Below are 16,006 nucleotides of genomic sequence, written 5' to 3' on the forward strand. Positions count from 1 at the left end.
TGGCACATTATCGTACAAAAATGCCAATTTGTCGTAAAGAAACCTACGTAATTAGCACAAGAATGTTGCCATCACGGGTATGGTACATACACGTGCAAGCACTCATACATGTAGGCTCACACTACGTGTGTACGTGTACAAGAGAAGAATCTTAATAGGCTCCATAATCAATCCCCTGTGATGTCTTGATAATATAGTAAAAATGCAGTTTGGCCTTAGCTAGTGATGGAACTAATATTTTTTGGACTCTCTTCGTGCTTGAGTAAATGTTCAAGCTAGTAACCTTTAATATTAAGTAACATTATCTTGCTCCTTTTTCTGGTCAGGCCCCACCCTGGAGACATCTCTTAGTTTCAAAACAAAGAGTAGTAAAAAGCACAGCCATTGAAATGAAGTATATAATTCAGTTTAGATATGTACTCATGCTGTGGTCATAAAAATGCTTTACTGCGAACCTATTTCTGCTTTAAAATATTAAAAAAGCTTGGCGGTAGATATTACTCAGTAGTCGTTATGAAACATGTACAAACATTTCCTTGTTTTCTTTTTTTCTTCCACAAAATTCAAATTATTTTAAAATCTGAATCCATCTTCTGCTAAATATTTTCTCCTCTGCCAGAATGCACGCCTACAGTTTTATTTTCCAGCTACTCATGCTGTTAACATCTATCACTCTTGCCTCGTTGTTTGCACTACATTGATTTCCTGTGTCAGTATAATTTGAATTTCTGGGTACTGCTGGAGCAAGCTTTATGGTGTGAAAGGGAAGCCAACGATCCAATCAGGATAAATAAAACCATTTTGTGTTACGTAATGTGTATTCATGTTATAATTATGCAACAGAATTCTTACTTCTGCCATCCTTAAATCCATTTTGAGTTCAGCAGTTTTGCCTGCTGTCTCACACAGGACTTTCTTTGTTTCTGCTGGCTGAGCAGAAAGTGATGATGAGCTCCACAATTAAATTAAATCACGTTCCTGGAAGGGAAAAAAAAGTGGTGCAACCTTTCACAGGAAAAGCATCACAGTTTTGACTACCATCAATATAAGCACTGGTGAGAAATGATCTGAGAAATGATGGTGAGAATGCTTCTGAATGGTCAAAATACATTTTTTTTTTTAATGCTGAGCTATAATATTCATCAAATGGTGTAACTCTTGCCATCGTAAATGTCCGACTGTGCTAGTGGCAATATCAAGCATTCCTTCTCTCTGCTATACTTGGCATTTATTAAAAAATCGCAGCGTGCAAGAGTTGTGGCAAATTACCTCACCAACCGGTGCTTCACAAACAGAATTTCAGTTTTTCTTGGGGAAGATGGAGAGTTTTCATCATCTCTAAGAGCCAGACAGCTTATAAACATGAGGGTAATTGAGGATTTTCAGCTTCTGTGTGGTGGTGATGCAGCTGGGCTGATTCCATAGCAGCACTGAGTGGTGTCAACATTCAGTTGTACTGGAAATAATACCGTGCTGTCTGAACAAAGTATTCAAGGGTCGTAGAACAAGCAAGTAGGGAATTATGGAGCCAGGCAGAATGCAGCAAAGCATTGGTGTTGAGGTGGATGGGACTGGGACATGAGGCTTTTGGGGACAGGGTTACGTATACAGAGGCCTGGAGGACAAACAAAGCTCTCCATCTCAAGGCGGGCTGTGAGCTTGGAGGAGGACTTCAGCAGCTGTATTTTTGATTTTCTTTTAATATATCCGGAGGGATGTTGGTGTAGGCCTGATGTTGTAGGCCTTTTGACTCTGCATTGCTTTAGAATAGCAGCAAGGATTTTGTGTAGAGGCCATACTGTTGTGATATGTTACTGCGTTACGTAGGCTGACTTCCAGCTTATGAAGCCTGACATGTACAAAGTTCTTAATATTTGCATACGAAAGGAGTCCTGGAAGGGACTAATATGTGCTTTTAGGTCAGTCATTTAACCTCAGCTGCCTAATTAAATTAAAGAAAGTAGGTTGTTACAAGTGCACGTTTGCTTATATGTATGTAAAGTTTGGAAGTTGACGTGGTCTTAGCCATTTATGCAACACTTTTGCAGTCGGACTAGGTGACCTTTGAAGGTCTCTTCCAGCTGAACTGCTCTACCCTACTTAAATACATTTCATTTAGTTCCTCTGTAGGAAACGCCCGCTGAGAAATGAATATCACTATCACGTGCTACGGCACGCATTTGACCTGCGTACCAGTGTGTCATGTAGTTTAACAGAAGTATGGCAAGTTTGTTTGGTTTTTTGTTTGTTTTTGTTTTTCTCCTTGCTCGCTGTGCCCTTTAAGTTGCTTGGGACAGTACCCTGTAATCACTTTATCCCAGTGCAAAAGCTCTATAAATGTCTGTTCTGCTGAACACGTGGGTGTCTCAACCCAGTGCTAAGATCCAGACTGACACAGTTGTTCCTGGCACTGGAAGATTCCTCCAAACACGGTGAAATGGGTGAGGAAAAACCGGGGAGTTTTCATTCTGGTGAGAGATAGTTTGTTCTCAAGTAGGCCTTACGAAGAAGTGAGCTGGACTCTGGCCTTTGAGCTGAATGTATGGATCTGTCATGTTTGCAGTTGCTGTTTCTAGCTCCCACCATCTGCTCATTGCAATAAGAGGACGTTGGGTTGGTGGTCTTCTACATCTATTATGTGATCCCACCACCTCCCCGGGCAGCCTGTGCCTGTGCCTTACCACTCTTTTGGAGAACAAATTTTTCCTGATATCCAACCTGAACCTCCCCCGGTGCAATTTGAGGCCATCAGTTCTCATCCCAAAACATCTCCCAGGAGGGACTCTTCTTGCAAGGCTGTAGTCTGGAGATCCAAACTGCCTGCACCTGCAGTTCACAGATGTTCTGCTTTGCACAGCTACAACTTCTGAAAAGAGTTGCATTTCCCCTAAGAGGTGGCCAGTGGTTCTGGCTCAGCTCTGTGGTGCCCAGCCAAACACTTAGCCTGATTTATCTGAAGTTTTATAGATAGGGGTTACATTAACTTCTGGGGTGGTTTATGGCAGAAACCTCCTGTCTGAGTGCACTGTGTTTTCCAGCACTCATAACTGAGGCCTGCATTCTGCATGTAAATACAGCACCTTTGCCCCTCGGTACTTGCGAGGTGCAGCGTACGGTCATTGTAAGCTACAGCAAGATTACTGGAAGCAGTTCTTAAGTCAAAGTCCAGTGCAATATTTGATCTGCCTGCCATCGTTTGTACCACTTTCCTCTGCTCAACTCCCCTTCCTTTCTCTTTTGCACTTACTAGTACGTAGCTCAGCCTTGGCACCCACCAGCCTCCCAGACAGCCTGCAAGCAGTGAGTGTGGGGAGGGCATGGGAGGAATGAGGCTACGATGGGGTGCCAGCAGAACAGTAATTGCTGCTCACTGCTCCTGTGCACAGAGGGACTGCTCCAGCTGCCTGTGTCTCTCTTTTGTGATTCTTAAAAGCCATTCCTGTTTTTATACCTGCTTTTATTGGTTCTGACAGTTCCATGCAAGCCTGAAGACTCTGTGAAGAGCTCCTTCCTCATGGAGACACTGCGTAATGCTTCAGAGTCTACACAGGTCAAAATATTTTGGAGAATGGGCTGAGTTTACTGCCAAAAAGGGCAGTAAAACCTATTTCCATGCCCTCATTCTGGTGCACTACTCACTTAGCCTCCTATTTTTTCTAGTATTTATTTACTGCTCAGTTTGGAGTCCAGACATTTTGTTGTTCCTATGCACTGAAGCAAGGAGGATGCTAGGTTTTTTAGAAGTACTTTTCCTCTAATATGGAAGGGGTATGGAAAGGATATGAGTCGGATTTGTTATTGGGCTAGAAAAATATTTCTAGTAAGTGTCATTTGGTGACAGATGCTTCTCAAACAGCATGAATGCACATGACTGAGAGTTCCACCTGACTTACCAGTTCCTTTTTCTTGGTGTTCTATTTTAAATTAGGCACTTGCTAAACTTCAGTGTCCGATCAAAGCCACCACAAGAATATTTATACACCCCGACATGTTATGAAAATAACGTATCCATGGCATACTTGTGGCAAACTGCAGAACTGTGAGATGGTCAGAAGAAAGAGAAAGAAAAAGAGTTGAACGAATCTGATATTTCAGATTCAGTTAACCCGTTCAAGATAGTAAGTTAGATAAGAGGATGTGAGGCCTTGTCTTGATTCTGCTGAAAGGCCTCGCAAGGTGGGAGAGTCAGCTTGAGAAGGGCCTTTTTGTAGGTGGGAAGGAATGAGAAGGTAAGTGTGTAAATCATACAGGATAGCTAGAGGTGAAGACTGGGATCAAGCTGTTGGGGCAATTTTGGGTCTTTTTAAAAAGTGTGTGTACTGCATAGCGAACCTCTCAGAGGACTTGGTTCTCATTGAATACTACAGCTACATTCTTTTGCACGGGTATTTCAAAGAAGTATCCCAAATTTGAGAGGGAGAGTTTATATGTTCCCTTGGCTGAGATTTTGTGCACTATTATAAGAGTTGGACAATGCCATTTTAATGTAGATCTCTTTGAAGATCCAGCTGCTTTCTGCACTTGCTTAAACTCCTCTAGATGCACGCAGCAAGAGGTGATGTATAACTTAGGCTTCTTTACTTTTGCTTCGATTCATTTAGAGGTAGTTCCACGTCATTCAGATACCCGAACGAGTCTAGATTTGCATAACTTCAGAAGGTGTGAGAAATGCTGCTCAGCGCCTTGCTATGCTTGTTGTTCCTTATTTTCCCCTCGAGTGGCTTTAAGTAGCTGCAAGGTGCCTGAGTGACAGGGTTCTTCTAACTGAGCAACAGCGTTTGTGGAACGCTTTCCTTTCTTTTACCTCTGAATCTGACCTACAGCTTTTGTTACTGTTCGCTGGTTCTTCGGACGGATACGTGCCAGGCTGTGAGCTCTGAGGATACGAGAAAATGAGAATGCCTTTTGAACAATGCTCATGGAATTAATTAGTCCTGGAAACTCTGGGTTCCTGCCAAGAAGGGTTATTTATGTGGTAAGAAAGGAAAGGAAAAGGGTGGAGCTTTGGAAATCCAGGAATACCCCTAGCTGTCAGATCACAGGAAAGAGCTCATAAAGTTACATTGGCTTCTGAGTTTGGTGCAGTCAACACACAGTATTCTGATTTTCAGCAGCATCTAAAATGAGGAAATGGGAGTTAGCAAAGTGGAGAAAGCTCTGCAGAGAGCTCCGTGTTCATTTTATTTCCATCTGCGCTGTACGATAAAAACAGCTGCTCCTGCAGAGGCAAGCATCCATGCTGCCTGGAGCCTGCAGGCTGCAAGGAAATCTACCGCTGGCCACCCAAATCACGCATTCCAGCCACGGTTTCCTTGAGTGGAAATTCTGCTTCAAATTCCATCTTATCTCACGTGAGCCATTTTCCAGGCTGACGGCTCCGCAGCACGGAGGACAGGGACGGAGAGGAGAGAGTGGTGGATGCGAGGCTCTCGTGTGCTGTCAGAGCTGCAGAACTGATTGCAAGAGGAAGCACGGGCGTGTGCACCCCAGGGCCTACCCTAACAGCACTTGAAACGCCGTGTCTTCATCTGAAGGGTTTAGTCTGGTCGCTGGTTTCTCTCATGTACGTGATACATTAGAGAAACATGTGGTATTGCTAGAGCAAAAAAAAAAAAACCAAAACATTTTTCACTTTTTTTTTTTTAATGACGATGTGATGTGGATGGGGGCACAGTCAGCACAAGGTGTGCACGTTCAGCACAACGGTCAGCTGCTGTGGATTCCATCTGTCAGCACGCACACGAGGCGGCCTGGCTTCCTTGTCAGGGGAGCAGGCTCAGTTATAAGGGTCATTAACACTTTTGTTGGAAATAAGTCGTTAATAACTTTGAAGTTGTCATTAACGGAAATACTTGACTAAAGCGTGAAGTCTTCCTGCCGCTCACGTTCTGTGCTTTTTTGTTATTAGTATTGTTTTCTGCTATGGAATCTAGTTGCTCTTAAAACAATTTCTGTTTTGCCCGTTTTGCTGCTTAAGGGTAGCAAAATAAGGGTGAAACTGCCGAAAGCCATTTCAGAAGGTTGATGCTGATGGATATTAAGGCAAACAGAAAAAAGGGGCCTTTTTTTTTTTACCTAATGTATAAGTTACTGCAGTTTGGGCAGGTTTAGCCCAGCGTAGAGCGCGTGTCCAGTAGGTTGATGGGAATAACTATGGTGGAAAAGTCCACATCTGGAAAAGCTGTGAACTTCATACGCAAGTCAAAAGCTTTTAAAAATCTGTCAAAATCAATAAAAATGGGATTCGTAGAAGGTGGTTAATTATGCGCTCTTGAAAATCATTTTGCAGGATTTCTAAATGAATAAATCTTTACTAAAGCGGTGATGTTTTACATGACTAAGTCCAAGGAACACTCGATATCCGATTTACTTATTTTTCATCTCATTTGTATTTTTTAAGTATCTATTTCAGTCTGCTTAATTAAAAGTGATTGCGTTGACTTCCTTCCATCATTCTGACTTTCAGGATCTCAACAGATAATATTTGCATTGGAAAAAGCTTCAGATCAGTGGTTCTGGGGTAAAAGAGATCGTTTCCAATGGTACTTTTGAAATCATGACTACCAGTGCCTCCTAGCAGTGATCGCCGCGTGTCACAGCCAAAACTTGCCAAGACTTTTAGGCATATCTTTTAATAGCTTTAAGTACTGTACTCCTCTGAGCAGGCAGTCAACACAAAAGCAAACACGAAAACTCTTTTGCCTTTGGGCAGCCCGGTTATGTCAGTGAGGAGATGTCCTCTTGATTAAATCCAGACCGAGCAGTTTCCTGTTAGCATGCGAGCGCAGCCCGCAGTGTCTTACTCTGAGAGCCTGGCCCTGAACTCCTCTGCCAAGTCCTTTCCTCTTCAGCTTACAGGCAGGACTGCTAAAATAATACGAATACAAACAACCCCTAAAAGTCTCTTAAAATGATTTCTAGCAGTTTAATGTCTTGCGGACAAACTTAGTCTTAGATTTTCGGAGTTTCAGTCTTTGTGGTTGTTGTTTTAAACATTCTCCTAGGGTTGTGTATTGGGGAAGCTGCAGTGTTGCAATTAAAGGAAAATTTTGTGCATGTGTCCGTCTTGGGAATGCATTCTGCCCTTGTTTGGCACACACATCAGTGAATGAGAGGAGGCTGTTTTATGTGCTGAGGAGAAGACAGCCTTCCTTCAACTATCATGCAGTGGGGGAATCTGCTGGATAGCAAATGAATGGTTAAATGCAGCGATGCCCAGCCCTTCCTCTGTGTTTGAAAGTGGTTGTGCCGTGGAACTAGTAATTTTCAAAAGTATATTTTAATCAGAAGATGAAAGGTCAACAGTATTTTTATTATTCCAAGCAAATTTTGCTTAGGGTAAATTTGAATGGATTTATATAGCAATAGTAACGGAACTTCTGCAAGTTCTCAGTAGCAGAGCTCTGGTGTAGTCTCAGCCCTTCCCTGCAGGGTTGCATTGCTGTAGCTCTGGGTTCTAGTGCAGCAGTGCTGTGTGTTGCTGCCTTGTCTTTATACAAAACAAGTGAATCAGTCATGACACTAGACCAGATTAACAGTCTGCAATTGCATAGTCTGTTTGAACAGATGTAAACCTGCAGTGCTTCTGGGAATCCTCTCTCTCCTTGAGCCTGAGCTGTTTTCCTTGTGCCAATCCATGTGTTTCTGCAGCCCTGGGGTGAGCAAAGTTGGGCAACTTGTCTGGGTTAGATCTCACCTCACCAAGGGCAAGCTCTGTTTTGGCTGGACCCCTTTTGTGGTCCGGTTCATCACATGGCTGCATGAAAAACAGCTTAGGAGCAGGTCAGCATGTGGGCAGAAAAGGGCCTTTGGAATGGCTTCTTGCAGTGGCTTAAACTCAATGTGAAATGGTGCCATTTTCCTGCTGAGGTGTGGCTGCAAGTTTCCTGGGCTCTCTGCCTGTGATCTGAGCTATTGGTCTTTGCAGTCTGTTGAGAGGTCCCTGTGCCTCGATCCTGCGCGATGCTCCTGGTTCTTCCAGTTCTTCTTCTACAGACACAAGCTCTTGGCTACCAAACCCATCACTGGGACCATTTCTTACTATGAAGTCCAAACACTGGGAGTACTGCTAGTAACAAACAATTAGCCATGCTAGTGAGGGGTGCTGGAGTTGTTCGTCCCATTTTTTCATTCTCCTCTCAACTCTGTTTTAGCAGGCTGGATTTTAATGTTCTACCAAGAATCAGTTGGACCCTGTATGCTGGGAAATGGGATGTCCTCATCCTAAAGCAGCTGAGCTGTGCACTCAGTAAGGACATCTATATTGCCCAAGAGAGGAAGGGATGTCTATTCTGAATAATTGAAAAGCAATGGAAGGTAGTGCTATAAATATGAAATGCTGGGCTGTCTGTTCCTGATTACTTCATGAATAGCTTGTTTTTTTCTTCTTTGTATTTTGCCAGTATGCAGAGCCAAAGTCTGTAATGCCTGTTAAGTCAGTGCCGTGACATCTTCAAGTCCTTGAGTCTAGGTGCTGTGCTAATGTTTGGAACAGAACTAGCCTCGTTGTTTCAAACTTATACCTTACTGGACAATTTCTGGAGCAAAACCTCTGGTCAAAATGGCCACGTTTCTGAGCTTTGCATGCAGTCCAGGGTGTGATTCTTCAGGGCGTGCTTGAGATGTGTTGTCAAGCAGCCACGGAGGAATACAAAATATGACTTAGAGGAGACTGTCAGTCTGGTGTTGATTGTCCTACGCGCCGGTGAAGACCGATTCAACATTCAAAACCCAGAAGGCCTGCTAAATTGCAAAATATTGTAAGGCTTCTCTGGGAAATGTGACCTAATGAAACACCATTATTGTCTGTGTCAGGATACAGCAGAGCTGTTACCCGGGAAGGGAAGGCTGTGATTCAGAAGAGCATCATCACAGCAGTCCCAGCTGAAAGCTTGCTGTGAGTGCGTATGTGAGGAGGAAACCAGCAGTGCAATACTGCTGCACTGCAGATGGCTTTATTCTGAGATTGCTGGAGAACGGGTGATGCAAAGTCTAAGCTAGGCTGCTGCGTGCTCTTGTTCAGTACAAGTTTATTTCCTGTAGTATTTTGCTGCTTATGCTTTCAATCCAACCTAAACAGATTTAAGAATTGAACTATTTCACGGTGGCCTGATTTTTTTCCTTTGAGTAAACCATTAATCCTGGATACTCAAAAAACTTGCTTTAAAGAAAATACATTCTGCTCTCAGTGAATGTGAGTGAAAGTAACTCCAGACTTTGGAAAGATATTTCATCCACTCAAATGACTTTCTGGGAGTCTATATACTCGTAGATAAATCGTGATGTCCAGGGATTTTTGACAGGGTCTGTCTTTTCACTCATGACTGCAAACACTTGGATGAGATGAGGCCATCTCTTTCTCTCAAGAGAAATGGCTTTTTTCTTTCTGCAGTTCTGTTAGTATTGGTGCCATGTGATTACAGTACTTAGATAGTGACTGGGCAAGGTGATGGAGCAGGTGCATCACAGCGCATCTTCCTCAAGCTGAGGTTGTGGCATGCCAGTGTTCTGGTTCCTATTAAGTAACAACAATGGAAGCAAAGCTGCTCTTTCTGATGCTGCCTCTGTGGGGCTGAGCCATTTTTACATTGGTGCTCTTGACTGTTCCTTCCCGCAGACAGCTGGCTCAAAGGGTAAAGAGAAGTTTCCTGTCCGATTGCTCTTGTTGATGTATTTTATGTACAATCCCATTGTTAAGCCTTTTTATTACAGGTAGGCGTTCAAGCTAGTCACAAACAGAATTTTCTGAGCTGTCCTCTAAATAGTGGTGGAATTTAATCCGGTGATTTCAGTCTTGAAGTGGACTGTGAGCAGTAAAAGCAAACGCTGTTTAAAAAATAACCCCTCCTCAAAAAAAAAAAAAACAAACCCAAAACATCAAACCTGAGATTTGTTGACAAATACTGCACCAAATGAAAACTATAAGAGATAATTGAAGGGTTATAATGGCATGTGTGCTAGATGACTTGACATCTTCCTTCCGTGCAAAAGTATCATGAAATGTTCCTTGTCCAAATGTGCTTATGACCTTAGGTTCTGCCTCAGCCCAAAGCTGGTATTTCCAGCACAGGATCTGTGAGTTCTGACTCTAAAGCTGCGAGCAGTTTTAGTGTTTATTCAGAAGTTAAGTGGGACTGAATCACCGCTATTGTTTCCTCTAGCTATGTTATTATTCTCTTTGTGGGATAATAAACTTTCTTTTAGATAATAATACGTGGTAGTGCCACAAGATACATTGGTAGCAGCTAAAACATAAAATAATCTGTGGAACATGCCAGGGAAATAAAGATAAACTTACTGAATAACCTCCATTCTTGATGGAGCGCTTGGTGTTTGGAGAGCCAAAATCGACGATGTATTTTAGTAACTAAAGATAAGATTTAGTCTGTTGCAGTGTGACAGCTGTGTGAAGGATCTGGCTTTTGCCTGATTTCTGTGTTCTGTTTTTGTTTTAACTTTGTAGGTTGAAGGGGACCAGTTACCTCCAGGACATACTGTCAGCCAGTATGAAACATGTAAGATCAGGACAATAAAAGCTGGAACTTTGGAGAAACTTGTGGAGAACCTTCTGACAGCTTTTGGGGATAATGATTTTACCTACATCAGTATCTTTCTCTCAACATACAGGGGCTTTGCTTCTACTAAGGAAGTACTAGAGCTTCTCCTTGACAGGTAAGAGCTGGTGGATGTGGGAGCTGAGCTGTCATTTACGTGGCAGGCAGATGTTGTCAGGAATTGTTTCCATTACTTTCAGTGGACATGGACTTAATAACCTGATGGACAGGTGTCAAGAGTACAGCACAAGTAAAAATATCTAGCTTGTCCCTCTCCAAAAAAACAAAACCAGAACGAGAGGGCTGCAAAGTCACACCTAGCACAGACTCCTGTATTTTATCGGGTATTGAATTTTGAGACCTAAGTCTCCCGCTGGGAGATATTGATTTGAAACAGGGATTGTACAAACATATGCAAAACCATATCTACTTCTATTCACATCAACATACCATCATCATTATTTGCAGACAGCACAAGAACCCCCAGATCTACAAATAACCCCCAGATATACAAATAGCTCTTATGAAAAGACTGCCAAATCTCGTCTGCTTTATCTGTGCAAATGCTTAGAACATGCAACACTGGTTTTGTCACCCCAGATTATAACTGAGACATGGCCAAGTCAGAAGTGGAAGTATATTTATTTCATTTTCAAAAGGAAGTGATACACAAAAACAGCTATTCTGGCATGTAGTAATTAGAGGGCTAGTGTAAGAACTCCTAACTTTTTATTTTGGCTCTCCCACTAGGTAGATAAGGAGTAAGGTGCAGATAAGTTATCTGTGCTGTTCTTTTCTATCTGAAAAGGAGTATGATACTACTTGCTTTGCAGGAATGCGATGTGCTTAATTAACAATTGTGTTGAAATGCCTAGCTGCCAAGCCTGCTGTAACTGTAATAATAACTCTAGACGCTCACGAGTAGCAGCTTCACAGTCAATAAGAAGTCAGATCTGGAAAGAGAAGCCATCGTGGGGAGCAAACTGTACAGTTAGATTTCCTACAGTGACCTTTACGTCTCAGTCCGTACACATTCTGACCTAGCACATGAGCAAATGAAGAGCAATGGTGCATAATGTAGGAATACAAAAACGCAGAGGAATTCCTTCTCAAGAATAAGTAATTCTTCCTACACATTCAGTTTTTTTATGCTGTGTTTTGGATGTAAATACCTTTTGAAGGATAGCTTGTGAAAGACACCAAACTTGTCCAGTAATTGATTCTAGTAAATTTAAAACTGAGCTGGCTGGCAGAATAGCAATGTGTAATGAGACCTTCTTGCTCCCTAAGCATGTGAGTTGCCCAGGAGCCACACATTGATAGGATAAAACAATAGCTGTATACACTCTTCATTTCCAGCCAGTAATGCTTCCTATATAATTTATATGAATTATTTTTGTAAAGATAGATTTTAGCGGAAGAAACTCTTTTTATTAAAAAAAAATATAATAATGTTGAGATAAATGAAATAATACCCCCTGTAATGATGCATTGCATAAAATGGCTGTTTAAATTCTAGGAACCCCTAACAATGCAGTTCTTGTTGCTCTGTGTTGGAGCCAGCCTTCTCATTTGGGGTTTTCTATTGATTGACATGCACCTAGGGAAATTATCTTTCTGTAATCAATGAGAACTTGCAAATGGCTTATATAACGTGAACTGGTCATTCCAGTGTGGCTCCAAAGCCTGTGATACACACTTAGCTTTTCAATTAAAGATGCTTGTATAAAGCTCAGGTAACTTTGTCTTAAAAGTGTGTTTGCATACCCAGTTTAAATGCCCAGAAAACATCTTTGTGTGTTTGCCATCCAGTTTAACAGTTTAGACTTTTATTAGTTTCCACTCCTATTTCTTTGTTAGTGAGGTGTTTTGGTAATAGAAACGAATGTCCCACCTGAGACCATGACCTCATTTTAGAACTCACTGTACAAGCATGCCTGAAAGTGTTTGCAACAGCTCCCACCCTAAAGCCCTCTGCTGTCAAGAGATCCTAGAGACAGAGTGAGAGGAGCAGGCTGCTAGCAGATATTTAGGAGTGCACTGAGGCAAAGAGAGAATAAGGGTTCTGCTTCACCTAACGGTTTTGGAGTTGGATCTTTGTTTTTGTGTTTCCACGTCTGGTTGTTATTTGCTGTGCTCAGGAGATAAAAGACTATTGTGCAAAGAGCAGTTCATCTGTTGTGCTTATTTGATTTGCATAAATTATGCAAGATGCCATTTATCTGACAAGCAAGTTTAGAATCTACTGTGAAAACCTGTTAAGGTGGGTGACCAGCAAAGTGGTGGTTTTGGAGAAACATTCTTGTTCCTGCATCCTCAGTGGAGGGCTGGTTTGTTGCACAGAGCCCCTGGGCAGGACTAGGAGGGGGCTCCTGAAGTGCACGGCACTGCAGAGAACTCCCTGTGCGCAGCACTTCAATACCAGTCTAATTAAACGACGTCCCTGGAATTGAGGATTGAAGAATGATAAACTTGGGGTTTGTGCCAGAGGGGTAATCCACTGAAACAACAGGCCGTCTTCCAGTCAATTAGCCTGGTTATGGTTTTGATTGTTTTGTGGTGTTTCATCACTAGCCATTAAAATGTTCAAACTCTGCGAGGCTGTGCTGCTGTAAGGATGATGGAAAAGTCCTTAGGGGATCTTGCTTTTGCACTGACGTTAGCAGAGTCCTCTAGATAAATGGTTCTGCTTTGTTCCTGTGTTCTCCCCCAGTGAAAATGATCACAGCAAGCTAAAAATAGGAATGTACAAAATTAGTAAAACACCGAAGTCGTAAATTCAGATACTCAAAAATCAGGAATTTGAGCAAGGAAAGAAGTCAAGATCATTATCAAGTTCATACAACGTGTACTTTAATTTCTACTTCTATATGGGTTTTTAACATAGGCATTAATGACAGGGTTTTAAAAACAGCCTGAAGAAAGTAATTACTCATTCTCTGAGAATCACTGGTCACGAGACACCGGTACTCTTCAGGCTCCTATGAAAATGTGACAACGGTAGCTGTAAATTGTATTGTTGGTGCAATTTAGCTCAGTTAACTCTGCCATTAAGTTCTTAATATTTTCATATCTGGGAATCACATCTGTACCATTACAATTAGATTGCAGCACAAAAGTGGTGGCAAGTCTAACTTAAGGAGTCTCTCTTAGATTTTCTCAGGCATGTACCAGGGGAGCAAACAAAAACCGACATTGATTAGAAAAGAAATTGAGCAGGCAGGACTAATTTCTTAGCTTTGAAATCCGTGCATGGATATTTTGTAATGAGTTTCATTTGAGTCTTCAAGCTGATAAGCAGGAAAGTAGGAGTCCTCTTCTACAGGCGAGGGCCTTGTTATTCACAGCTTTGTTGGCTGTTGACTGAAAGGAAGGATCATGGCCCAATCTTATCCAATGCTGTCTGCGTCTGAAGAGTTTGTGTCCCATTGGAGCTTTTGGTAACATGCTGGTGTGACAGCAGCTCTGCTTTAAGGAAGGGAGAACAGGGGAAGTTCAGATGCTGCAGGTCTGCTTCAAACAACAGGCCCCACGATGCTCATAGCAATGTCTCAGGTAGGTTTGGGCACTCAGGCGAGTGCTCTTCTCCTCCAGTGCAACTTTAAAGAGGTGAAAATGTCAGAAGATGGCAAGAAAACACAGGGGGGACAGAGCAGAACTTACTTTCCTGAGCCAAGTTCTGGTCTCTCTCTGGCTTACGTTCCTCTTGGAGCAAGTAGTAATGTAGTCTACAGAGGAAGGGCACGTAGGCTGCTTGACCTTGTCAGCGTTATCCCTGGCTTTTTAAAATAAATGGTAGAATCCTCAGGAAATCCTAGGAGGTCACCACTTCCTTCCCCTCTCACAAATCTCAGGAGTGTAGTGTTTAAGAGTCAATGGATGTTTCTCTTGGCTTTTCATATATCGTGGTTAATCTAGAAGTGTACGGATTGGGACAAAATATAGATTAAATTTAAGCTATAGAAGTTAGAATGATTTACATCATGTGTGGAATATGAACTTGTGAAGAAAAGCAGATGTTGTAAGGAAAAATACATAGTAACTGAATTTAACTAACTCAGTTTTCATATTTAATGCAGAATAGGTAGCTAAGGGTCTACATTTTCCAAATTTATTGTTAGTAATATTTCTAAATAGCAGTACAGGGATGAAGGTGGGTGTTAGTGCATGATCTGTGTTCTATAATTATTTTTATTTCCAGTTGAGTGAAAAAAGAATGAGAAAGTCTCTCAGGAAAAGCATTTGTTGTCAATTCCAACTTCATGTGGGGCGCTTGAGCCCTGTTTCTCCTTCTTGGTGATAGGGCAAGACTGTAGAGTAAGGGTGCCGTCGTGGATGGCAATGCTGAGTCCTTATTCATTGGTGTAAGGAAGAACAGTGACGTGGCCAGATCCAGAGAGGCCCTTCCATCTTTCTGCAGGGGAGCAGCTCCTTGATGCAGGGTGGGAGGAGCAGCACCTGCATCTCCTGCTCGTAGAACACGCTGTTTGTGGGAACCTACACACTGACAAACTTGCCCAGAAACGTAGGTCAGCCCTGTGAGCGTGTGAGGCTCCGCAGCCGTCGGTGCCTGGAGGGGGCCTTCATTTCCTGCCTGGCCGTGGAGGATTGGGTTGTTTTGTCCCTGCCAGAGTGGTGGGGTGAGCTAAAGGGACATCCACGTTGCTCACACTGCCTTTGCTCCTCTTCACACGACAGAGGAGAGCAGGAGGGAGTCCTCCCAAAGCCAGACACACATGGCTTTGGTTATTTCACAGCAGGAACCGCACAGTTGTGCAGCACTCGTACTTGTGATGTCTTGAGCTCCCACATCCTGTGCTGGTATTGTCATCACAGAAATGCACAGACTGGGCAAAGAGAAACATTCCTAAAGGCGATGCATCCAGTGCAGCAAGTATCAAACGAGACGTGTGAAAAGGTTTAAATCTGCTAATGTAAAATTCAGGATATTTTTAAGACAGATGCAGTTCCCTCTATCACTCAGGAGGTAGTCACTGGATTTTTAGAACTGTGCTGCTTGCAATGGACTACAAATAGTGCTCTTTGATAACTCCTGCCTTTAATATAGTCAGTGATGTGCTGTTTGCTCTCTGAGTAAACTAACGTCTCTTGTAGACTGTGAATAAATCCCTTCTTTTTTATTTCTCTGCACCATGACTTCAAATTAAATTTTTGCTTTTTATTAAATCTGAGACTGGAGCCCTATTCATTATTTTGGCTGCATTTTGGTCTATGAAGATTTTCTTTTAACATAGAGTAGAAGTCAAACTAAACAAAATATTGAGTGTGGGCCGGTATGTTGAGAAGTGAGAGAGATGCCTTGTACTTGCAAAGCTAGTTAAGAGTAATTGGACATCCGCATCCCTTTAGTATGCATGGAACTTTGGCATCTAAATGCACTAGACAGCTTTGAAAACCTGCCAAGTCTTTAACACTATGCATCCTGATATTGC

At 42.4% G+C, this 16,006-nt stretch overlaps 1 protein-coding gene across 2 annotated transcripts in view; it reads left to right on the forward strand.

Moving 5' to 3' along the window:
• RGL1 (ral guanine nucleotide dissociation stimulator like 1) overlaps positions 1 to 16,006 on the forward strand; it is a 66,401-nt gene that overhangs the window by 13,870 nt on the left and 36,525 nt on the right. Inside the window, exons 2-3 of one of the 2 annotated variants that reach the window (XM_021404313.1) lie at positions 10,463 to 10,514; positions 10,627 to 10,671. In XM_021404313.1, the coding sequence (XP_021259988.1) occupies positions 10,513 to 10,514; positions 10,627 to 10,671 (47 nt within the window). In that variant the 5' untranslated portion in view covers positions 10,463 to 10,512. Of the gene's footprint in view, positions 1 to 10,462; positions 10,672 to 16,006 lie in introns of both variants that reach the window. The other variant, XM_021404312.1, reaches the window with a different exon arrangement.

The sequence above is a fragment of the Numida meleagris genome, chromosome 7 (genome assembly GCF_002078875.1).
Source record: "Numida meleagris isolate 19003 breed g44 Domestic line chromosome 7, NumMel1.0, whole genome shotgun sequence".
Classification (NCBI taxonomy): Eukaryota; Metazoa; Chordata; class Aves; order Galliformes; family Numididae; genus Numida; species Numida meleagris.